We start from the raw sequence: 26,025 nt of genomic DNA on the forward strand, positions 1-26,025 counted from the left end.
CCCGCGCCCGCGCCCCGCCCCCAGCCCGCGGCCGCGGAGACCCAGGGCGCGAGGCGACGCGCGGCGGGAGCCGTTCCCCGACGGCAGCCGGGCGCTCGGCCGCCGTGTCTGGGCTGAGCGCCGCGACGCCGCGCCGGAAACCCTCCCGGGTCTTGAGGCGGTAGGTGAGGGGAGGCCGCCCCACAGCCCGGGCGCCGGGTGGGCAGCGGGCACGGCGGGGGAGCGGGCCCGGGCGCGCAGGCGGACACCCCGCCGCCTCCCGCCGGTCCGCCGCCCGCAGGTGGCAGCGAGGGCGCCCGCCCGGACCCGCGGCGCACACACCTGTCGCCCCTTGGACGGCTGCTTTCAGCGAGTCGTTAAGTTGTGTCTCTTGCTGGAAGATGCTCAAACCAAAGCAAAGCAAACCAGTCCCCTCCCTTAGCCCACCTCCCCGTGTCTTTAGAAGGGATGATGTGTGATGCTACCAGTAGAGCTGTTGGGTAGGCTTTCAGAAAACCCAATAGGGCCGGTTAGATTTATGAAATAATATATTTTTTACTACTTAAGAATGGATTCTGTCTCCGGTTCATCTGTGTTTTATTACTTTTTGGCTATTATTTTATCAGGGCATTTTTTTTTTTTTTTAACGAGTGGCTTTAAGGAGTTTTTTGGTTTTAAGGAGTACTTTGAAGTGTAGAAGTTTGGAGCAGGAGACTGAATTTAAATCTCAACGAGTTTTCAAATGGGAACTATACGGAAGGTAAATAAAAGTGAGCTCGTCCTTTAATTGTACTAGAACTGTATATTTATTTTGGTGGTGCTGGGAGTAGAATCCAGGACCTCACGCTTCCGTACGGAAGTGCTTTAGCCCTGAGTTACGTCCTTAGTCTCCAAGACGCCTAGAATTTAAAAGGGAGATTTTAATTTTAGTATCCAGTTTATCTGTCCCCTAACTCACCCTGAAGCTGAGAGTCTGAATTCCTGATTTTCAAGCGCGGTGATTATAGGTGTGAGCCATCATGCCAGGTTTTACGCAGGGCTGGGGATCAAATCCAGGCCTATGTGCCGCCTCTGCCACAAGCCCAGCCCTACATTTCTTAAACTCTGAAGTACTTTGAAGGAAACATGTCATATTTAATATTCCAAGACAAATATATATATAAACATGCCTTCTCCTAGTTAATTTTTTATCAACACGTAACATGCTTGCATGTAACAGTGCAGTCAGATGTCTGAGCAAATATGCAACGTTAGAGAGGGATGAATTTTGTAGTCAAACCCTCAATTCTTGGCTAAGTAGCTATGTAGATTTGGATCTCCTAATTTCATCTGTCTGTTCTGTAAAGTGGGACTAATCACTTTCAACACTTAGTGTATAGCTCAGTGTTGAAGTAATGACTATAAGGTATTTAGAATGTAGTACCATCTAAAAATGATGTTTTAATTTAAATATTTTATACGCAATTGCATCCAAATTTATCAGTTTGTTTATTCTACTATAGTTTAGAGAATTTAGTTAATTTGTAATTTCAGAATTAATGAAAACAACTTCTGTAAAACAGAAAAGGAAACAGGGGTCTAATTAGTGGACTAGCTGCTCCAAGGTTCTTGGCTGTTAGCCCTGTTGACAGTCTACTGCTATCTATCACGCATAAGCAACTTGTCATTCAAGATTACATCTCCAAACTTGAAAGAAACTGTATTTATCAGTCATTTTGAAGAATATATTTTGAATATTTTGAGCTATTATGCCAAATGCCCCTAAAAATAAAACAAACTAGGTCACAGACTAGATTTGCATTTTAAAAGACACCTTTCTTATGAGGCTGCCTCTTGCTACATTGCACTATCGGTGAGACCCTGTTTCTTTTGCAACTCCTGTCCTTTCTCAAAGTTGATGAGCTAAATGCCCACTTGTAGCACTGGCAGCATTAAGAAAACGTTTAAGCTCCTGGATGAAACAGGCATTAAAATCTGAAGCTATTTTATACGTTGATGTAGTTCAGCTAAGCCTCTATTAAACCAAATGGAGATTTGAATTGTGGTCTGTGGACTCTTCTCTTGATCAGCCTCCTGTAGCTCAGCTTGATACGGTGATAATCTTGTAAATATAGCCTTTAATTAATAAGATGATGATAGTGTGTACCGTGCATTGTGATTAATGATGACACGTGATTTGTAACACTGTTAGCATTGTGATTTGTAACTCATTCCCTCTAATGTCAGTGTGTCTGTGCAAGCAGAGTTTGATTTTAAAAGAAAATAAATTAAAAAGTCTGTGTGGAAGCCTATTTTCTAACTTACTGACTGATGTGAGCGTGTATATGGGGATCCCTCGGTGTTCTCTCTGGTATTGCCAACTGAAAGGTAGGTGGCACTAAAAGGCTTTCTTGTTCTTTTGAATGTTTTGCAAATCTGTAACTCCCCAACCCTTGAACCCCCCCCACTTTGAATACCATGGATTTGCCTTGCTCAGCAGCTGGAAGAGACTTCACAGTCTACAGCTCAGTTTCAGCTGAGCAATGGAAAACAAGGAACTGTGTGCCAAGGTCTTTCTATTCTTTTGTACTCCGATTCACTAGTTTCATATGGGAAACAGGGTGGAAAGTTACTGTGTGGTGTTATTAGAGTCCTCATCAGAATTGCTAGGATAGACGTCAAGCAAAGAAACACGTATTATAGTTAACAAATCACATTAGAGGGCCTTTGACCCTTATTTTAAATATTTCATAAGAAAATAGCTAGTACATATTTGAGGGATTTTTTTTTTTGCTTCCTGTTATATCAGTATTGTGTTATGAACAAATAGTTGATTTATTTAGATTTATAGAAGTTCTCAACCAAGTGGATTGTGATCTCTTTGACAAATCTCTCTCTCAAAAAATATTTACATTACAATTCATAACAGTAGCAAGATTACAGTTCTGAAACAGCAAAAAATAATTTTATGGTTGGGGGTCACCACAACATGAAGGACTATATTAAAGGGTCACAGCACTAGGAAGCTTGTGAACCACTGGTTTAAAAGGCTAATTGTCATGTTAAAAGAGCACTACTTAACAGCAATGTAAGAAAGCAAGATAGGCATTGACAAGTGTGCCAACTGGCTTATCCTCACATTTCAGGAAAAGTTAACTTTTTGATTAGTCAGCATGGCAAACTTAGAGGGATTATATTTGTTATTATAATATTGGACTTCTAAATAAGAGAAAGCATCTCAAAACAAAATAATTAATCATACCTTATACTTGAAGAAATGTAAATAGTGCATACAATTTAAAATGATAATTCTTTTTAAATGACCAATGTAAAGCTAAGCAAGGTCTAACTTTTGTCTTATTTTGATGAACACCCAGAATTTAGGAAGCTGTGTACCACAGAGATATAGTGACAATGAGAAGGGACTTAAACTTATTTGGTTTTCTTAGTAAAACTATGTTGTAGATAATAGGATGAAAAGATAATCCAGTTGTTGTGGCCTCAGCCAATTAATGGTATATTCAAATAAGCACATAATATATTTCATGCTATATCTTAGTGTAAAGAATATACAGAATACAGTGGGAACCAATGGAGAAGGAAGGTAAGGAAAGTGGAATTATTTTGGCTACATATCAGAACATAGACAAGTTTAAAGCAACTTGCTTTGCTTTTAAGCTATGTATTAAGACCAGGGATCTTCTGTAAGGAAGTAGCAGGACCTTGACTTTGGTCTTGAACAATGAATAACCATTTGGGACAAGGGTAACAGGGAGTGTGAGGAGTCTAGAGACACAGTTGGATTTCTACCCATGGTGAAGCAGAATGATGTTTATCTAACAATGGTGTGGATACCCGCACTCCAGGGAGGGTGGTTCGCGTTAGATGCATTCCTGAAGGGAGAACGGGCCTGTAGTAGTTGGTGCGGATTGGGAGTGGAGAAGGAGCTGGAGGGAAGAAGTGGGATATATGTATGAAAACCTGAAAGGGTAGATTTAAACGTTGGTTAAGAGGTAGTTGCAATATGTGTAGTATGTACTGTTTTGGAAGAGGGTACAGAACTGTTTGGGGAAAATATTAAAAGGGTTTCTTTTTCTTTTTTTTCTTTTTTTTTTTTTTTTCTTTTTAAAACAGTTTTTTTTTTGCCTTTCTTTTTTTTTTAGTATTATTTATTTATTTATCTATTTATTTATTTTTTAATTTTATTTTTCTCATTAGTTACATTTTGTTAATTCTGTATCCCTCATTCCCTCCCCAGTCCCACCCTCCCTCCCTCATCTCCTCCCTGCCCCTTTCCAAGTCCACTGATAGGGGAGGACCTCCTCCCCTTTCATATGACTCCGTTTTGTCCGGTATTTTCAGGACTAGCTGCAAAGAGTTTCTTATCAAGAAATTGGGTAATTTACCCTAAGTGTGGCTGGAAAGAAGGCCGAGGCAGTGGCTGCACTCGAGAGCGGTGGTTCTCAACCTTCCTAATGCCGTGACCTCTAATCCTCCTTTATGTGTGTGGTGACCTCCAACGATAAGATTCTTCTTGTTGCTGCTGTTAGGAATTGTGTCTGATTTGCAGGGTCTGTGACACGCGACTCCTGTGAAAGGCTCATTTGACTACCACAGGGTTCCCAACCCACAGCTGAGAGTGACAGCCCGAGAGCGTAGTCCCCAGCATGGAGAAAGCCCAGGCATTACTCGCTGGTCTTGGATAATTACATTATTTCTCTATACCTTAACTATACAACAAGAACGACATGTTAACTCTTACTGAATTATGTAACAGAAGTTTTTCTAAGTTATGTGTGTAAGTTTTAGTGTTTAATATTTATATCACTCCTATTCAGTAAAGTGGTTATTATCTGCTGTTATATGGCTAGGTGTTGGAGGCATGCTATGAATCCAGGCATGCTTGCATAAAAGTGGTTAATTCTGAGACATAGGCCAGGTAGCCCAGGATGGCTTTGAATTTAACCAGGTGGCCCGGTGTAGCTTCTAGCGTGAATCTTCGTGTCTCAGCTTTCTGGACGGCGGGTTACCATGTCTCCGTTACAGAGTTGTTTATAATAATAATATGTGCATGGTGCTTTATTATGCACGCCATGAGTAGAACCTGTTTTGGTTATTATTGTACAGATGACTTTGAACTGGTGGGCAGTTTTTGGTTTTTCTTTTTTTTGTGTGTGTGTCTGTGTGTGTGTGTTAGTCCTGGGGATTAACTTAGATCCTTGCACATTGTAGGAAAGAATTCTACCCTTGAGGTATAGTCTAAGATATTTTTAAATTTTTTATTTTTCAACCAGGATCTTAAGTTGCTTAGGTGAGCCTTGTACTTCTGTCTCATCATCTAAGCGGTAGTGGTTACAGGCCTTCACACCTGTACCCTAGTCACATGTTCATGGTCGTAAAGCTTAAGTCTATATAAACGGATCACAGTTCAAAAGATGGTAATATTTATCTAGTTGTTCAAAGAATGTATTTTATCTACATTTTGTATTTTCCAGTGAATATTGGGCAAATAAGTGGTTTCTTAAAGATAAACCTCTTTTTCACTTTGTCTGGTATGGAAGAAAAATAAAATTATAGTACAGCTGTAAATGTCACAAGGTGGACATAGTCATGGTGTCACAAGGTCACATGTGGGTAGCATTTAAATCTATTTAAATGGTGGTCAGAGGGTAGTTGTAGAACTGATGACAATATGTGTGATGTATTTTGGCAGAAAAATGGATAGGAATCACAATGACTTAAACTATCAAATTGAAGAGATGTTTAGTAAAGAGGTGTTTAAGGTGATGACTTGAAGGAATCCAGGATGAAGATTTTTAATACCACAGCACTTAATTTAATTCTGGAGATGTTTAATTCACATCCCAGTGATAATGTAGAAGTGGGAATAGCAGTGGACAATGAGAAAAGTTGGGCTAGAGCTTAAGACATAAGGGCTAAAGGTGTACATTCCATTATATTTCCATGTGTATGTGTGTAGCCATAAACATAAACATTGGTGAGTTTAGCTAAGAGGACCAGAGCTAGATTTAATCGTCCTTAAATTTCTAACTGAAGAGCAGAAGAAGTATCAGATAAAGTAGAAGAGGCAGGAAACAGGGAGGAAACAATACAAAATAACTGAGTTACATAAACTGGACCAAGAAAATAACTTAAAAAGGGATTGTGTAACTGTGGTGAAGTCAGTATAGAAATCTTGTTGTTGAATATTTTAAATGAGTTTCATCTCTGTTTCCACTGTTTTCAAAAGAGTATTGTAGTTGTTTGCATATATAAAAGGTAAAAAGATAAAAGATGAAAATGTCTAAAAGATAAAAATGTGTTTTTTCCTATTAAAGTATGGAACCTCAAGGTCTTTATGACAATGGAAACCAAAAAATTGATTGGGAAACCGCTTCAACCTGCAAGACCTGTTCGTCATCTCTCTTCTCCTCCAGGTGAGTAATGGAGTATTTAATTCTTTAAGTATTAATTTATTAATGGCTATTTGGTATTTGAATGGCTAAATTATTATGAAGTAAATATTTGTTGTGAATTTTAAAAGAAGTAATAAAAATTAATGATCCCTTCTGTTTGAAGAGTTTACAAATGCTATGTCAAGACAAAGAGCTTATTAGTGTCTACTGACCAGTCTTACAGACACATCCTAAGTCTTACAAGCCAGGGAAGGGAGAAAAAGCCCTTTACCTGACAGGAGTAGCTCTGTGGTTTTTTATTTGTTTGGTTTTGTTTTACTTTCATGTCTCATTGTATAGTTAGCTGGTCTCTGGTCAGAGAGATACCCTCACATATAAATTATTTGTACCGTGTGGTTATTGTCAGTGCATGGTATCACATTGTAGAATTTGTCTTGTAAACACATGGAGCACAAACAACAAGTTGAACAGCAAGCAAGGTCTAGAGGTGTTATGCTGTACATGTAATGCCAGCAGGGGCCAAGGGTGTGCTTGAACAGTTATGCTTCTGATTCCAGGAGGCTACACAGCAAGAACGACTTAGGGGTAAGCCTGGCTTAATGGCTCGGGCCTGTAATCCGACTGCCTGAAAAGTGAAGGCAATAAGATTGCACTCTCAAGGCTTATTTGGGGCACAGAGACAATTCAAGTCTGATTGGGCAGCTTAGCGATAACCTGTCATTACTTATAAGCTTGGTTTTCAGACTGCAAATCCTTCTCATGCTTGATTACCCACACCAAAAAAGCTGGATGTCAGAGGGTTGAATAAATACTTGTTGAATAATGAACCATCATACATTTTTTTTAACAATGCTAAAGATGTTATAAACATGCATGTTTCTTAGACTGTTTAGATTATAGACATGTTATTAGACATGTTTCTTAGGTATATCATTTGTTGAGCACGTGGATATTTGAAACAGTCTCTCTCTTGTAACAGGACCAGTGTTCCCTTTCAACTTTCAGAATGAGTATCCATGCAACACTCAGTGCTTACAGAGTGGAGTTGGCAGAGTAAGTTCTTAGAAATTATGACAGATTGGGCCGGGGAGCAGCAGGGAGACACAGTATATGCTTATCCAGTGTGTGCGTGTGCATGTGTGTGTGTGGAATATGTATACACACTTTACAAACTGTAAAATAATATTAAGTGGCTACGTGCAAGATCTTATGTTAAGTGCATTGTATTTCTTAAATGTTAAAATATATTTCATACATATGTTAAGGATTGCATGCCACCCATATACCTCTCATGCAGCATTTAAAAATGTGAATGTTTTCCTATATTTGTTTTAAAAATTTAAAAACAAAATTCTGACAATTCAAAACACCTTGTGTATCTTTCTAAAATTGATTCCCGTTTTTTTTTCCTACCCTCCCCAGAGCTAACTATGCTGGTTATTAATTTTCCATAAGTATATCTTGAATTTTTTCTATCACAGAATAATTGTAACTGCTTTATTTTTCAATTTTCTTTCACATTAATATTTATGTTAAAAATTAAATATGTGGAGTGATACTTAGTGAAAATTTTCTTCTAGTTGACATCCCTTCCCTGGTGGCATATTTCCTAGTAATCTAAGTAGCTATTCTCATGAAGATATGTCCAGAAACAAAGCTGTGGTACCCGAACATTAACATAACTTGAATGCTAGGCAACTATTTAAGAAATAGAGCAGATGGTGCAGATGGGGAAAAACACTTTAGCTTACATGAACATACCTTTTTGGTCCAATTTCTTTTGATAGTCAGTTGTTTCAATTATATAAGTGTCACAATGACTATTCATTGTATTTTTCAGTTTTTCAAATGAAAATCTGAATTTTGAATTTCAATTGGATTTCAAGTTTGAAAGGTTCTCTGTGATAAAAAAACAAAACAGGGAGAGAACTCCTGCGCTGAGCACTGCTCTCCCCTCAGCTTGCCATCCGCTGAGGTGCTTGCCTCTGGAGTGCATGGGTACCGTGTCTCTGCGGTGCCGAGGTGCACATCGGGGTGCGATGATCTGCTCAGCATCTCTGTAAGAGTTAGAAAAGAGCAAAGACTATTTTAGAGAGCTACAAGCTCGTTCTATTTTGTTTGTTAAATGTCAGCATCAGTGGGGTGAAGGCTATGCTTTTCGGTGCACAGCCTTCACAGCTGCATATTGTAGCACCAGGAATCAAAGCCTACTTCAGCTGTCTCGCATCTGGCATTCTGCCTTAGTCACCAAACTCATCTGGTCTTTATTTTAACTGCAAACATGATGATTGTGCTTGCCATTGTATGATTATGACAGGTAAGTCACATAACGTACTCATTTTGCAAAACTTTTAGTAAGTATGCTTTTACATGTATGAAACATTTTAGAAAATGATTATTTTAATAAGAATAAGCATGATGTATAATTTTATCTTTGAGTTTGATATTAGGTCTTGCTTTGCAGTAGCTAACTCATATTAATGATCATCTGTTAAATTTTTAGAGAAATATACCATGTTTATTTGTGCACTGTGTATGTGTTTTACAACTCACTGAGGTTAGCTATTGTTTGCATGTGTGGGGCATGGGATTGCTTACTGGGTCACAGACGCCTTACCAGTGGCTACACCTCTGAAAGAAAAGAACTCCTCTTCCAGCTCCCATTAATTGCCAATAGTCCCCGTCTGGCCAATGACCTCCCCTGAGCCACCCATGCTAGAAGGTTGAAGGCGCAATCTGCACGTCCAGCAGAGAGCCACAGCTTCTCTGAGTTCATGTGTACAGTGGTCATGCTATGCCCAGAAGAGAGCATTTCACACCACCCCTTCCCATCTACTGCCTCTTATCCTTTCAGTTGAGGATAAGAGGGATCTCATCCCTCTTGAGATGTTGCCTGAGTCTGGAGAGTGGGGAAGTACTGCTGTTATAGTTAGGCTTAGAAGTCAACATTCTCTTTGACTAGTTAGGAGTCTCTGAATTGACTTCTCCCCCCATGCCCGTCAGAATGTGGTTAGTTAGCTGTGTAACATGCACGCCACTATTTCACTATTGGTTACGTCTTGACTGGCAAGTCGCTATTATATAGCATACAAGGTTTATCAATGAGTAAAACCATGGATGATTTGCCCCACAGTGGCCTGTATAGCATCTTTAGGCTTTATAAAAAGCCAGTTGGGAGGATGTTTTCAGTCATTTCCAGTTTGGTGTCTTTGTGTCCTACAACCAATGGGTGGCTTCAGCGTTAGGGTCTTCCCATCTCGTTGTGCTGGGTAACCAAGCACAATGGCAATAACTGTGTTGTTTGGGGTAACTCTGGGGTTCCCCTGTTCAGCAGCTCAGGGGCAGGTAGGAGCTGAGATTGACTGGGAACTCCGTTTTCCTCTGTATCCCAAGTTGGCCTTGAATTCACAACCCTCCCACCCAAGTGCTGGAGCTGTAAGTGTGCAGCAGGGCACCAGCTTTCTGACGTTCACTTTAAAGAGCAAGCATATGCTCAGGGTCTATTAGTCGGCTCCACACATCCTTGATTAATATCTCAGGCCTTAGAAAAATATCCCTGCATGGTTAAAAAAAGTTATGTAAGCCTCTTGAACCCAAGTTTAAAAGTATATTTTCTTACTCAACAGTGTAAGACGAATGGAATGCAAGCCTTTTCTCAAGGTCTTAATGAGCAACAACAACACCAGTCTCCAGTTAAAAAAGGTACAAAATTCTCAATTTAAATCAGAGTATCCTCAGTATTCATATAAGGTTAACTCTCTTTGTTATTTGCCTACATCTCCATAATAAGGCTTTTATCATATTTTAGGTTAATTTCTTGGTATTAATAATTACGATTTTCTGCTCTAAAGAAGACACCGGAATAATAATGGTTCCAATGAGATAGGAAGCTATTTGTACATTTAATCATATTTTTTATTGATTCGTTTTATATACATACATATATGCTCTTTCCCCTCCCCCACTTCTCTCTCTCCTTTTATTTTGAGTGCTAGCTCTTATTAGATTCCAGATAGATGGTTTCAAGTGTTTTCCCTGTGCTGGAACATGCTTTTTCACTTCTTCCTTCAGGGCTCAGCATTTTAATTAGATGATGTCTAACTTGATCATTTTTCTTTTATTGCTGTATTTTAGGATTAGATGTAAAAAATAAGTGTCAGCTTTTATGACTATTTGTTCTTGTTTTCTTTAGAGTTTTATACTTTTGGGCTTTTGATCCATTTTTAGTTAATTTATGAATATACTATGAGATTGCGGTTCAGCTTCATCCTTTCTCCTGTAGCTATTCAGTATTAAAAAAAAAATTCCCTCCACACTGAATGGACTTGGAACCTTTATGGGGAATCAGGCAATGTGGACATTGGTATTTATCTATGAACTCTCAGTTCTAATTCTTTATCCTATATTTTTACCTTATGCTGGTATCATACTCTTTGAGTATTGTAGCTTTGGATTAAGTTTTGATATTTGGAATTATAAACTCTTGAATACTGTTTTTTTTTTAAGGCTATTTGGGGTTCATTGAAATTCCATGTACTTTTTAGGAACAGATTTTTCATTTATATCATAGAAGTGATTAAAATCTTATTAGTGATGACATTGAATCTATAGATCATTTGGAAGGAATATTACCACTTTGAAATACCATGTGCTTGTAGTCAGGCATGGTGGTACACACCTATAATCCCAGCACTTGGGAGGCAGAGGTAGGTAGATCTCTGAGTTCAAAACCAGCTTGGTTTACAGAGAGAGTTCCAGGACAGCCAGGGCTAGACAAAGAGCCTTGTCCGGAAAAAAACAAAAAAGAAAAACAAACAAAAACACATGGTGTTTATTCTAGCTGTTAGCTCTTGTCCTGGGAATGTTTCTCAAACAAATCAAGCATTTAATGAAATTCCAGAGTTCAGAGAATGTTGATTCTTCCGGTGTTTGCCAGCTTACTGCTCCCCCTAACAGGGAAGAACTTTGAAGTTCCCAACTTGGCTCTTTTTCATGATGTCACTCAAGTGTCCCCTTGATTGTCACATTGTCATCTTTTCATTCACCACCTCTTTTTGCTCAGCACATTCTTCAGAAGACCTAGGAGGAAGGGTGGTGACTAGGTGCCTGCTCTGAGTGCAGTTGAAGATGATTTTATTCTACTTTCACACTTGATTGATAGTCTGGCTAGATAGAAAATTTCAGTTAAAGATGAGAACTCAAATATGCATGTTTCTAATAAGGTAGACACAAAATTTGAGCTATTTTAACTTCTCATTCACATGAAACAACCAGAAAAAACAAGTCTAAGAAACAAAAGATGAACTTTCACAGGATGAAGACTTAGGGTCTTCTAATGTGGAATCTTTTTGTGCATTTCTTTGGTATTTTTTTTCCTCTATTGTATTTTTCTTTTTGATCCTTTTTTCCCACTAAAAACAAAAATCAAACAAGGAGTTTATTTTGTGTTACACAACTACTGTTGTATGTGGGGCCTGCCCTGAAGTGTGGTTGGTACTCCGGTGGAGAAAACTGATGTTCCCTTTACCAACAGGTGCAAAGAGCTCTTAGTTAGGCTTGTGGGCCTGTAGCCATTTCTTCCTCTCCGTGCCAGGATCCCATCTGGCTTGAAGCTCTGTAACACTTGTGCATGGTACCACAGTCTCTGGGCTCATACATGTGTCAGTCCTGTAGTGACTGGAGGATGCCGTTTTCTTAGGGTTAGTCTCCACCTCTGGTTCGTGTTGTATTTCTACTTCGTCTTCCGTACAGACCTCAGGGTCTGGCATGAGGGGTTGAACGAAGACATCCATTTAGGACTGAGTGCTCGAGTCTCACTCTCTACATATTACCCTGTTGTATGTCTCTGTGTTTATCCCATCTACTTCAAGAAGAAGCTTTTCTGCTGAGGAGTGACCAGACCAACAGGCAAAAAGGATGGATGGACTCCTAAGGATATCAAGTCAGTGGCAAAAGTTTTGATGCCTGTGATCTTCTGGCATCTTTGGTCACTGCCTGCTCCTACCTGTATTCTCTCAGCTCCCAACTCTAGTTTCCCATTTGGCTCCCACACTTGCCCCTCAAGTTTAATTTCAGATTGGAGTCCAGTTTGAGTAGCTTCACACTGCCCAAACTATAACTGCAGGCTCTTCTGGCTCCTGACCTAGATAAATGACTTTCTGGTATAACCAGCTTCAGAGATCAGGGACCAGATCCTTTTTGATCCTTTTCTGAAGCTCCTATTTTAGTCTTTTGTTAATAACACTGACTCTCTAGTTTTTTTTTTTATGTTTCCTTAGTCATTCTTTACTTTCTGAACCCCCCAACCCCGACTTGTTAAGAGCTTTCCTTGCTCTTCTTCGCCCTGAGGCAGCACAGTCTGACATTATTAATCTTTAGTTCTCAGCCACTGGCCATTCCCATCATAGAAAACGTTCTGCTAACTGCTTTCACAGCACAGCTAACAGCATCAGCTGTCTAGTCTCAACCTCCCAGCTTGTTCTTCACATTTAAAATCCTTTTGTCTCGAATATATTTATTCCTTAGGAGCTTTATCAAGAGATACAATTTAGGTATCACAGAAGTCACCGTTGTGTGTGACTTGTCCTGCTAAATTGCAGAATTTTGTAAGCATTACTATACTTCCCTCACAAAACACACTCATCTGTTACACATTTGCCTCATTCCCACACTCAACTTCAGGCAGCTAATACAAATTGCTATCTGTCTCTATTATTGTTTTTTTTTTTTCCTTGAAAAGAGGTTGATAGGAATTCCACTGTATGGCTATACATTTTATTTATCCTTTAACAGTATAACTCTTGATTATTGTTAATATTGATTGTTCATACAAAAGAAGTTATTGGTTTTTTTTTTTAAATTTCTCTGGGGTAGAAGTTGGATTGACATGCCATAGAATAGGTAAATGCATAATTTCATCATACTGTTTCCTTGTAGTGCCCTTGTAGCTAGATGTTTTCGTGAAATCTAGTTGCTTGACAGCTCTTGGCATTCATCATTATTAATTTAGATGTAGTAATTCTAATAGTATCTAATTTTCAAATGGACACATCAAAGAAAGTTAAAAACCCTTGTCTAGAGAAGCGTATAGGCATTTCATCCATGCTGAATGTTGGTAGAAAGCTGCCCATCCTATTCTTACTTTATATTATCTGTAGGGTCTCTGATGAGATCTCTACTATTCTTCCAGACACTGGCCATTTGCAGTCTTGTTTTGTTGATTAATCTACTTAGATACTAGTAAATTTTGTTTTTATTCTTCAAAGAACTAGCTTTGTCTTTAATTATGTTGTTCTTTAGTGGTTGTAGATTTCTTTTTTCTTTCTTTGGGTTTAGTTTGCTATCTGTCCTTCCCACCCAATATTTTAGTATAGCTTATTAGGTCATTACTTGTATATGTTTATTTTCTTATTTTTATGGTTCATGTGTGATTTGTCTACAACAAACCTCTTGTTGAGGCTCAATTCCAAATTATAATGTTAAGAGTGGAGACCAAGTCTTTAAAATGGATCTATGTCAGTCTTTCTAACAGTTTGTGCCTCATATGCTAAGATGCCACCTTTCATGTTAAGATGAAGTCAAAGGTTCCTTCCTTTCCAGATGCCATGGTATTTGGATTTTACAGTCACCAGAATTCTAAACTCAATTTCTTTCTATATTACCTAAATAAGGTATACTTATAAGAACACAGAAACAGAACAAAACATTTCTTAATATACATATGTTTTAGTAGTTGAGAATCTTGAACAATGTGCTTTGATCATGCTCACCTTCCTCTCCAAATTCCCTCCAGATTCTTCCCCCCAATCCAATTTTGTGTCTTTTTACTTTTAAAAACGCACAAAGACAAATTTCTGCTACCTAAATGTTCTTGTGGTCTGAACTGGACTGTGGTCAACCTATCAGTAGCTGTGTTCTTTGAGAACACTGATTCTTCCTCTCCCAGCAGCTAACAACTGCCAAGAGCTCTTCAGCTAGAAAAGGGACTTCCTGTCCAGTTCCACTCTGTGCTGGGATTCAGTACTGCTTGAGCTTGCATATAGGCCTTGTGCATGCTGTCATAACCATCATGAGTTCCTATCAGTGCTTCTGCCTTTCTGTGTCCAGAGAAACCCTTCTTATAGTCATCAGCAGCCTCTGGCTAAAACTCAGAGGGAGGGGAAGGAAGGGAGGGAGGAAGCAGAGGGAGAGGGGAAGAGAGATAATAAAAATCCCCAAATAGAAAATAAAAACAAAAAACCTCTTTCTACTACCTCTTCTTCAGTTATCTCCGAGCCTTTGGAAGAGGGATAGAATATGTCTCTTTCACTTAGGGATGACCATTCTGCAGTCTATGACTCTCACACCATGGCCAGTTGTAAGTCTCTTGTGTTCATCATAATTTGCTGTAAATAAAAGCTTCTCTGATGAGGCTTGAGAAATGAATTAATCTAAGTCATTAGCAGTTAGTTTAATACTATGCTCACTTAGAACAAAAGTACTAACTTTTAGGGATGGTCACTTGAATTGGGTAACCAATTGGTTTGTTCTTTTCTGGGAAGACTATTTCTCCACCTCCTAGCATTTCTTCATCACCAGTAGTTTTGTTACCTTTGTCCAGTAAAAGCCTTTCCTCTATCAGCATGTCTATTGTAATTTTCCTTCAAAAATGTTTTAAGTAGTAACTTCTTCCTTATGGCTCATAACTCACCAAACTATAGGTCCTGGCCTGTTAATGGTGCCAGGCGTTTTATCTTGTGGAACAGGCCTTACATCCAACCTTAAAGCTATTAATGTCTCCCGTCATGTGCATGGCACTATCACCACAGTGGCTTATCTTGCCAGCCCAGTCACTACTGTGGCTCCCAGGGCTTGGGATGAGCAAGGCGAAATTGACGCTTCCTTTTATCCTCTGCTAGTGTTCATAGAGCACCTTCCCGCACTAGGAAAGCTGGCCACGAGGGGGGAGCTCCCAGGTCAGTATTAACTTGATTGCTCCGTGTTCTTTGACTCACAGATGTGATGTCTTCAGCAACAGGGTTGCCCCAAACCTTTGATGTAATATGAATTTGTTCCCATTGAAGCTACGTTTCAGCCATATTCTACATACCTGAGAAAGATTTATGTACTTTAATTTTATGTGTTTGGATTTTTTGCCTGAGTATATATGTATGTGCACCAAATGTGTCCCTGATGGTTGTGGGGGCAAGAAGAGGATGTCAGCTCCCATGGAACTGGAGTCACAGACATTTGTGTGCCACAAGGTAGGTTCTGAGAATTGAGTCCAAGTCTTCTGCAGGAGTATCAAGGCTTTTGGAGCCATCTCTCCAGCCCCAGTCTACAAGTTTAAGTGCTATATTTGAATTATTCACTTTAATTCCAAATCCCTTATTATTGTATCTTATGAATATATCTTGTTTCTGTTGATAATAGATGGTTTTTGTTTTATTTTCTTTTTCTTACCTGCTTTTTGATGTTTTGTGTTTATTTCATTTTTATTTATTGAATGAATTTGTGGTTACTTTTTTTTTAAGTTACTAGGAATTATAATATCCGACCTATGTACTTATTTTTAGTATTGTACTATTTCAAGCATATGGTGATAGTGCATTCCTGGACATACATGCAGGGCATTCTGTATATCTATACCTTAGAAACACACCAGCCCACAATAGTAGTTTAGCAGTGACACATATTTTAACACAATTGACAGGAAACAGCAGGGGTCTGCTACACTTGGTCAACTGTTAAAATTTCATTTGACCTTCCGTTTTGAAGAGAAAAGTTCGCATCTAGGATCATTTCCCTTCAAATTGAATGACCTTTTAACATTTCTTGCTGATCAGTCCTGATGGTGAATTCTTTTAGTTTTCCTTTATTAGAGAGTGTCAATAGGATTTCTGTAGGATTTTCTTTCCACACCAATGAGGAGTTTGTCATTGCTTTTCTTCTGGTCCTTTTAAAATATTGTGGCCATTGTCTTCAGCATGGTAGTTCCTGAATGATTTCTCATGAAAAATTAGCAGATACTTGAATAGTTGGTTGGCTAGAAATTAAGGACCCTGTCTTGGATCTCTTTATCATCACCTAGCATAGTGATTTTCAACCTTCCTAAAGCTGAGACCCTTTAATATAGCTCCTCATGTTGTGGTGACCTCCAACCATAAAATTATTTTGTTGCTGTTTCATAACTGTAATTTTTCTAGTATTATGAAATTAATTTGTAATGCAAATATCTGATATGCATCGCCATAGAAGGTTGTTTGACCACCAAAGGGGTCGCGACCCACAGGTTGAGAACATTTGACCTAGCATGATTCTTGATATACAGTACGCAGAAATGTTTTTTAAAATAAGTTTGATTGTTTTAAAATTTCCGTATGGACTGAGATTAGATTGGCTCATTGTGATTACATTTTGACAAGATCTGAATGTTACAATAGATATTAATACCTATTGGTCATGCTCTTATAATTTATAATATCTGGCTGCCTTGCTATATATTACATTACCTATTTTTTGAAATGATTCGTTCTTCCTTTTTCCTTTTTTTAATTTTTATTTTTTTAATATTAGTTACAATTTGTTAACTTTGTATCCATGCTGTATCCCACTCCCTCTTTCCCTCCCAATCCCACCCTCCCACCCTCATCTCCTCCCTGCCCCTTTCCAAGTCCACTGATAAGGGAGAACCTCCTCCCCTTACATCTGACCCTGGTTTATCAGGTGTCTTCAGGACAGGCTGCAAAGTCCTCCTCTGTGGCCTAGCAAGGCTGTTTCTCCCTGAGGAGGAGGGTCAAAGAGCCCACCATCGAGTTCATGTCAGAAATAGTCCCTGTTCCCCTTATTAGGGTACCCACTTGGATACTGAGCTACCAAGGGCTACATCTGAGCAGGGCCTCTAGGTTGCATCCATACATGGTCCTTGTTTGGAGAAACAGTCTCATAAAAGACTCCTGTGCCCAGATATATTTGGTCCTTGTGGAACACCTGTCCTCTCCAGGTCATGTTAACTACCCCCCATTTCTTTTTTCTTATGTGGCTTCCTTTCCATGTGAAAGGATTTAATCTATTTCTCCCCTATCTTTTCAACAGATACTAGATGCCATTTAATAAAATAGTGGACCAGTTAGAGACATCTAAAAACTGAGCTAAAAAGTTATCTAGAATAGTATAGTTTTATAATTATGTTTAAAATTTAATATCTGCAGAGAGAATTAAATACAGCAGAGATTTCTTGTTGAAGCTTTCAAGTGTTTCCATCTGCAGAAAAAAACCAGACTTTCTGCCTGATCATCCCATTGTACTTCAAAAACCAGTGAGTTTTCTGATATTTTTTGTTGCAAAATTGTATTCCAGGTATTAGTCTTTATATTTTAAAAGTATTTTAACTTTCTGTATTATAAGGTAATGGTCATACAAAAGCACAAAAATTTAAATGTATACTTAAAATCAATAATAAAAAATAATCATTCTACTCAAGGATAGACGAGAATAATTTTGATTTTCTGTATGTAAAACTCTTCTGCTAACCAAGTGAGGTGGCACATGCCTGTAATCCCAGGACTGGGGAGGCAGAGGCAGGTGGGTCTCTGTGAGTTTGAGGCCAGCCTGGTCTACAAAGCAAGTCCAGGACAGCTAGGGCTACACAAAGAAACCCTGCCTCAAAAGAACCAAAAACCAAAACCAAAACAAAACAAAACTTGTCTGCTAAAAGATTATGAAAATACCATCCTGCAGTCTAAAAGTTCTATCTGTTTTCAGTTAGGTTCTGTAATCTATCTGGAATTTATAACATATGACGTGGGGGTTGTAGGCTTCTGTTCGGTTCAGTTAGTCTTTTTATACACGTTATTCCTGTTATATCTTTGCTTTGCTACGTAGCTTCTTATATTTCCATGCCAAACTACTAAATATATCTCCCTTTTCTCTCTCTTTTTTTTTTGGATTTGCAAGGCTTAAAGTTCCATAAATAGGAAGGGAAGCTAGTACTCCACAGCTTGAGGTGGAGCGCGTGTCAACACACTTGTGCGCGGAGTCTCCCCTTAAAATTACTGTTCTTTACCTAAAGAAAATAGTTAAAAAAAAAAACAAAACAAAAAAGTCAAAGGTTAGTAAGACCAAAAGAACAGAAGTAAGTTACTGAGTGCAGAATGACCGATAGGCACTTGACTTGTATTTTTATGTTGCTTGACTTAACCCCAGCCACACAGCATCATCATCCTTATCTTCAGTTGCAAAAAGTGGGGTCACAGTAAGTTACAGTCCGAGATTAAACTGGCAATATACAGAGTAGAACAACACTTTCAACTTGAATGTGGGAACTAGAGAGGTGGCTCAGTGGTTAAGACACCAGCTGCTCTTCCAGAGGTCCTGAGTTCAATTCCAGCAACCACTTGGTGGCTCACAACCATCTATACATGGGATCTGATGTCCTCTTCTGTCATGCAGGCATACATGCAAATAGAGCACACATATGTATAAATACACCTTTAAAAAAAGTTTGTTCTTCTCACCATGTAGATGCTGGGGATCAAACTCAGGCCATCAAGATTAGCGGCAGGCACCTTTACCACTGCACCATCTCACTAGCTCAGTAGCCATTTTTTTTAATTAAATCTGAAAGCAACTTTTTCTATAATACTTTTAAGAAAGGAATATTTGGTGAAGAAAAATGTATTAGATACTTGAATTTTCTCACCTGTTTGAAGATCTAAGGGAACACATAATTTCTTGGTCTGTAAGAATAAATATAAATTTTAGTTATACATAAAACACAACCACTTTTTATTTTCAGGCTTAAATAATCCATTAACACTTTATTTTGTCAATAAAAGCTTGAAAAACTTATTCTGAATAAGCATACAATAGAATCTCTTTTAATTTATGCATTAACAACATTTAAAAAGCTGAGCACTACAGGAAGAGAACAAGAGACTTGGAATAAAATTCCCTATATTAAAAATGGATTACATAGGTTCACTGAGACACAGTGCGTCTATGGTTCCAGTCACTTCAATAGTTTCTACAGTAACATGCACTTAGATAGTAGATTCACAGTACTTGGTTGAATAAGCTAATTTGTGAAAGCTGTATTTAGCTGGTCTAGTTGATAATTTATCTTTCTTCTATATTACAGGAAAACAACCAAAGCTTTAAGTAGCATTTTAAGAACAGATGAATTTGAAGATAAAGAATTATTCATTTTATATTTTGGACACCTGCAAATGAAGTGGACCTAGTAACAATAACTAATGGACTCTGACGATTCAATTTATTTTTACTTTTGATGGTTGGCTATTTGGCTTCTCATAAAAGGAGAAAGAGATATTTTAAACTATAAAGAATTTTTCTAATCAGTTTCAGCTTTTCAGGCAGTTCCTGCAAAATTGGGAAGTAACACTCGAAAGTGGGGATGTTGTTGACGAAGTGGGAAGACTGTATTATAATCTGCATGCTACTTGCAATTCTTGTTTTTCACCACTTGTAATAATGGAATGGAAATGTAAGCTGTAAAGATTCTCAAATATAAAGTATTTGCTACGATGTATATATGGTACAAAATTTTTGTTGTCCTTAAAGTCGAAGTCACTTGTTCTTTTTCCCACTGATTTCACACCAGCACTCGGACAGATCATTACGAAGTGTGCAGACGCCTGAATGATTCCGGGTGTTTAAAGCCTAGTTGTCAGCGGCAGGGGTGGAGACTTTCTAATGGGCAGTTCAGACACATAATTGATTCCATGGGTTCTTAGCAACAGTGTGATCTTAGGCTCATAACTACTAGCAGAGATGGACATGTGGAAAGGTAGTTAATGAAATAGAAGTTGAAAAATAGCTGATACTTAATGCTCCTCATTAGACTCTATGATTGAGAGTCAAGCAGTTGGAAAATAAAGTTGAAATTGTTTCCAAGAGGGGAAAATTCAGGCATTTGCAAATAGTTAAGGTACAGTAAATTTCAATTCTGTAATTTCTCATATACATGGATAAAGAATTTGGAGGTTTAAGCTTTTATTTCCTAGGAATTAAAAATGGCAATGTAACATGTCAGAAAAGGTAAGTAAACTCACTGCTTCTACTCTCTTGTGTTCTGGATCACTGGCAAGTTACTCAAGACTGTCTGTGATCAGAAATGTTGTCTCTCCCTGACTGTGACTTCCTAAAACCAGCGCCTCCGGTTTGCTGCTTTGGGGATGCTTGTTGTCCAGGTTCTAATGCTTAGTCCACAGCAGATTTTTCCAGCTTGGTCTTTTCCTAGCTTCTTGTTCATTACTTTGATTCTCAGGGAAAGGTTTACTTTGTTTGTTTGTTTTTTTTTGAAAGGTTTACTTTTTAATAGAGAAAAAATCCCTTCATAAATTTATTGCTTGTTTGAAAATGAGATATTTATACTATTGCATCATTGGTGTGTGAGTCTGTGTGTGTGTTGCCCCCTACTGTTTTCCTTTTTTTTGGTCATAGGAATCAGTATGTGTATGTATTTATCATATATAGTCACTTGCATACAAACACACTTAAACATACTTATAAATATATATATATATAATAGATGAGATCAGAATTATCAGAGCTAAATTGGTTAATTTGCTTTTTTCTCAAGTCCTTTGGTTCTAGTTTAATATATTTACAAAACTCATGAAAATTTGTAACCAGGGGGCCTTTGTCTGAAGCCTGTTGCTGGGCAGAGCCTCTTCAGTTGTACTACTCTGCTACGTTGAAAACTACCTAGTGTATAAAACACTTGATAGGATTTTTGGGTTGGATATGAAGTGGGCCATTTGAGACAATGTTTTGAGTGGTTGTAATCTGTAATTTGAAAGCGTTATTCGCCAGCATTTCCAAGAAGCATTTGTATGTCGGAAGTCCCCTGGGTTTCAGAACTTGAGTGTGAGTAACCTCAGTGAGGCCAGAGACTGCTCTGCTCCTCCCTGCTTTCACACATGTGCAGTTTGTCTTGGCAGTAGCTGTCTTACTTCGTTCATGCACTCCTGTAACAAGAGTTGTTTCATAGTGCTTGTCATCGTAAGATTCGAATACACACACACACACACACACACACACACACACACACACACACACACATACACATGAGTCTGTGTGGGTAAAAAGTTTCCAGTTTGGTCTAACAAACTATGCAATTTTATATAAGATTGAAGTGGACTGAAATTATACAACAGTATTCAGTAAATCAATGTTCCATAAACTATTTTGAGACAATATTTCTAGATCAAGTCTCATATTTATAAAATGACATTTTCATCCAAGCTTTCTCTTTCCCTAAGTTTTCCAATTGTTAAAAATACTATAATATTTTACATGTATTTTCCCTCAAGCCCAGAATTTCAAAGGCGTTTGTATGAGAGTGTAACATGACAATAGTTCTATGTGTATTCTCGTAGTAGAGTCTATAACCAGAGTTTGTAGAGAATGGCAGAAAAGTCATTTGTCTTAGTCACAATAGGAAAGTATACAAAGTAGGTATAATCAGTTCTAAAGCTTTGTCCTTGTTTTAAATTTCCTTATTCAGTTGAGTTGAAATTTTAGTTTTAAAGTACTGAATTTAAAAAATCTTCATTTAAATTCAAGTGTTCATTTTTCATAAGATTAGTTATTTATATGGATCATATTTTAAAGGCTTCTGACATAAACATTAACTTCCTCAAAGTAAAGCTTTATTCTTGGTTCAATAATGTCTAGCTTATATATGAGATTATAATACTAACAAAAAAGGTGTCACAGTAGTAAATGCTGTAAGTTACTATAGATTGTCCAAAATACCAGTTTACAACATGACACATGAACAGCTTCTACAGGATATAGCCTAGGTTGTTCTGTGCATTTATATTAATGTTAAAGGAATTATATGGAGAATAGTTGGAGGGCCATGTGGAACTTACTGAAAAAGAATGTTTTTCTCACAAAAATGTGTTACTGAAAAGTCACAAAGCATGGATATAATCCTTAGAGCAGTGGATTTCAACCTGTGGGTCATGACTTCTTTGGGGATAGCATATCAGATATCCTACATATAAGATATTTATTTACATTATAATTCATAACAGTAGCAAAATTGTAGTTATGAAGTAGCAACAATATAATTTTATGGTTGGAGGTCACCACACGAGGAACAGTATTAAAGGGTACAGCGTTAGGAAGGTTGAGAACCACCACTTTAGAGCAGTGGACAAACCCTGCCCTATGATATGATGTTCTCACTTAGCATTTTTACAAGAATTGTCACATTTTATTACTTTATGTGCCAATTTCATATATTAGGATTTTGCTATAATGATTGATTACAGTATAGCAAGTCAATTAGCATCAAATACCAAGAGTAGCTACTGAGATAGCTACAGAATACACTTCAGAAGATGTACTGATAACATTGAACAAAAGTGTGCAGCAGCTTGACAACCACAGAACTTTCCAGTTGACATTTTAGAGAAGAACACTTGAACTCGGAACAATAAAGACGTGGTGCAGGGACATCTAATTGTTGTTCAGGATCCACCAGGAGGCTGAAATGAGAGAAAAAAAAACAAAAACAAATAATGAAAGTGTGTTTTGAGAGCAGAGAAAGTCCAAACTGTAAAGAGATCATTCCCTTCATCTTCACTTTGCATAACTGTTGGTCTAGTTTTCAATTTTAGACGCTTTGGGACATTGAGTTTTTACTGTGTAATTATACTGTGGGTTTTTATACTTTGTTGTCTAAGACTTTTAAAAAATATTATATATGAATAGGGTTTGTCTTAGTAACAAGATTATAAATGCCCTGATGTCGAATAATGTTGCAATATGCCCAGTACTAGCAGTTGTTAGGAAATAACAAAAGATACTTCTAAATATATGTTTCAGGAAGTTTGAATTTAAGCAGATGGATGTATTATACAGTTTTTAATGTGTTTATAATTGAACACTAGAAATATATTCCCCAATGAATATAAACACCTAAACATAACCTATGGTAAAGAAGTATGGTTACTGGCATGCCTTGGTAAAAAGGCAGATAAAAGGAGTTGTTTTTAAAGTTGAATTGCTTGCACTCAGACCTTACTTTCTTGTGTTCCTTCTTTCCTTTATAATGGCAAGGGTATTCTGGTCCTGAGGGGAGTAATTAAACTCTTGTTGTGTGCGTGGGTTATGATGGTTAATGGTTGCATTGCTGTATAGCAGCAAGCATGCTTCAATTGACTTTTGGATTTTCCAGCTTTGAGGGATAAACTTTGTTTGGTTTGTGTAGTTCTGACTAGATGGTATTTGGCTTACTTGAAATATGTCATATTTCTGTGTTTCTGAATGCCATAGCTGCCATTTTCACATTTTAGACTTAAATTTGTGCAGTGACAGTGGCCTTATTTTCATTTCTAACCTTCAATGTGGTATAACATACAAAATTCAAAAACCTGGTCATGAAGCTGGCATTAGAAGAGGTATGGCCATTACGACTCCACGTAATATCTAGACACTAATTGCTGATGTTTGTGCAGTCACACCTAGGAAGCTTTAAAAGAGATTGAGCCGCTGCAATGGATGTTAAAATTTTTGTTAGAAGCCAACCCTAGCCATTATTTATGTCTTGTTAAGTTCCATTTATCATTGTTGAGATTAGGTGTGATAGGCAAATTAATGTGACTTGGACAAAAATTAAATTGCATGAGGTTCAGCCTCTAAGAACAACCGTTGATTCAGTTTTATTTGTCCCCATTTTTTTTTCTGTAAATTAGAGAATAATGAAAGACAGTGGAAGGGAGTAATGCATGTATCAATGGTGGAATATTTCATCACATCAAAAGTTCATCCAAAGTAATGATGAAGCTGCACCAGAAAACCTACAGGTTACAGTGCTCACGACAACATTTCTCCCCCTTATTAACTGACAGGTCTCTCCTTGTATTTTTCTACTCTAACTTTGCTCACATAATTTCTAACCTGGGTAGACCTAAGACTCCAATATGAATAAGCAGTGCTTTCCCGTTTTTAAGCCAGTGGGTTTAGTATTGGGAGAATTGAAAATGGATCTGATGGCAAACACAAAAATATTGATTAGAGACTTTGGGGATTCACATGTCTATTATCAGTACAACTGTGATATGGAAAGTCTTTATTCTTTCAGAAAAGTTTTCCTCTTGTGTCATGTACCAGCAGAGCGGCATTAAGAAGGTGAGATAAATGTCATCCCTGTTTTTGTACATTCTATCAACAGAGGCCACAGTCTGTCGTATCTGCAACATTTATCTGTACTGTAGGCTGAACCTATGTAGAACAGCCAGCGCACACTTGATGTAACGGTGAAGCTAAGCTTTTGCCAGTAAATGGAATGTAGCTGCTGCAGTCTCCTCCAAAACAGTTTGTTTCTCTTTCTCCACCCTCCCCGCCTGTGGCACTGCGTGGGACCAGACAACCTGAGCAACGAGCATGGCTTCTTTGTTTGAGGAGTAAGCCAGCTACACAGCGCGAGAAATTCTGCTCCCGTCGCCTGGAAGCTCTAGTGTCACACCAAAGCTGCATTCCCTTAGACTGGGAGGACAGCTAAATTGAAAGCTATCCCACCTGGCTACCTGTCTCCTCTACCAGCTGCAGCTCCAGACATTATTGCCTTATCTCCCATCTGTCCCTCAGTGCATCAAAATCTACTTCAGTTTCAAATCCCTGCCACTCCATTAAGACTCTTCCCTTGTTTCGAGGTCAAATCCAATTTCCTCTGCCATTTTTTTCTCCAGTCACATCACCATGAATGCCCCCAGGAGCACAGTATTTTTGTATTCTACCCTGATATCTTGTTCTGAGTCTTCTTCCTTGGATGGTGTCCTTGGTCTTTTTTTTCTATTTTATATTAATTACAGTTTATTCATTTTGTATCACAGCTGTAGCCCCCTCCCTCTCTCATTTCCTCTCATGCCCCTCTCCAAGTCCACTGAGAGGGGAGGTCCACCTCCCCTTTCATCTGACCCTAGCTTGTCAGGTCTCATCAGGACTGGCTGCAATGTCCTCCTCTATGGCCTGGCAATGCTACTCCCCTCTCGGGGAAGGTGATCAAAGAGCCAGCCACTGAGTTCATGTTAGAGACAGTCCCTGGTCGCCTTATTAGGGAACCCACTTGGACACTGAGGGGCCATAGGCTACATCTGAGCAGGGGTTCTAGGTTATCTCCATGCATGGTCCTTGGTTGGAGAATCAGTCTCAGAAAAGACTCCTGTGCCTAGATTTTTTTGGTTCTGTTGCTCTCCTTGTGGAGTTCCTGTCCTCTCCAGGTCTTACTATCTCCCCCTTCTTAAGATTCCCTGCACTCTGCCCAAAGTTTGGCTATGAGTCTCTGCATCTGCTTTGATACCCTGCTGGGTAAAGTCGGAGGTCCTCTGTGGTAGGATCCTGTCCTGTTCCCTATTTTCTCCCTCTTCCAATGTCTGTCCTGCTTCCCTTTCTGAATGAAGATTGATCCTCTCACCCAGCATCTTCCTCCCTGCTTAGCTTCTTTAGGTGTACAGATTTTAGTATGTTTATCCTATATGTCTAATATCCACTTATAAGTGAGTATATACCATGTGTGTCTTTCTGCTTCTGGAATATCTCACTCAGGATGATCTTTTCTAGATCCCACCATTTGCCTGCAAATTTCATGATTTCCTTGTTTTTAATTGCTGAGTAGTATTCCATTGTGTAAATGTAC

The 26,025-nt window shown here is 38.3% G+C and overlaps 2 protein-coding genes across 2 annotated transcripts in view; one reads left to right on the plus strand and one right to left on the minus strand.

Moving 5' to 3' along the window:
• The first annotated feature begins 60 nt into the window (after positions 1–60).
• Positions 61–19,590, plus strand: CUNH8orf88 (chromosome unknown C8orf88 homolog). Its single transcript, XM_055603580.1, has 6 exons — positions 61–160; positions 6,297–6,395; positions 7,354–7,427; positions 10,001–10,076; positions 17,564–17,670; positions 19,492–19,590. The coding sequence occupies exons 2-6, from the start codon at positions 6,317–6,319 to the stop codon at positions 19,513–19,515; spliced, it is 360 nt and encodes a 119-aa protein (XP_055459555.1). The 5' UTR covers positions 61–160; positions 6,297–6,316; the 3' UTR covers positions 19,516–19,590.
• Positions 19,591–21,952: 2,362 nt separating this feature from the next.
• Necab1 (N-terminal EF-hand calcium binding protein 1) overlaps positions 21,953–26,025 on the minus strand; it is a 163,950-nt gene continuing 159,877 nt past the window's right edge. The window contains exon 13 of the mRNA XM_055603579.1: positions 21,953–22,873. Coding sequence (XP_055459554.1) covers positions 22,845–22,873 — 29 coding nt within the window. The 3' untranslated portion in view covers positions 21,953–22,844. The remainder of the gene's footprint in view (positions 22,874–26,025) is intronic.

The sequence above is a fragment of the Psammomys obesus genome, unplaced genomic scaffold (assembly GCF_907164565.1).
Source record: "Psammomys obesus unplaced genomic scaffold, mPsaObe1.curated_primary_1811, whole genome shotgun sequence".
Taxonomy (NCBI): domain Eukaryota; kingdom Metazoa; phylum Chordata; class Mammalia; order Rodentia; family Muridae; genus Psammomys; species Psammomys obesus.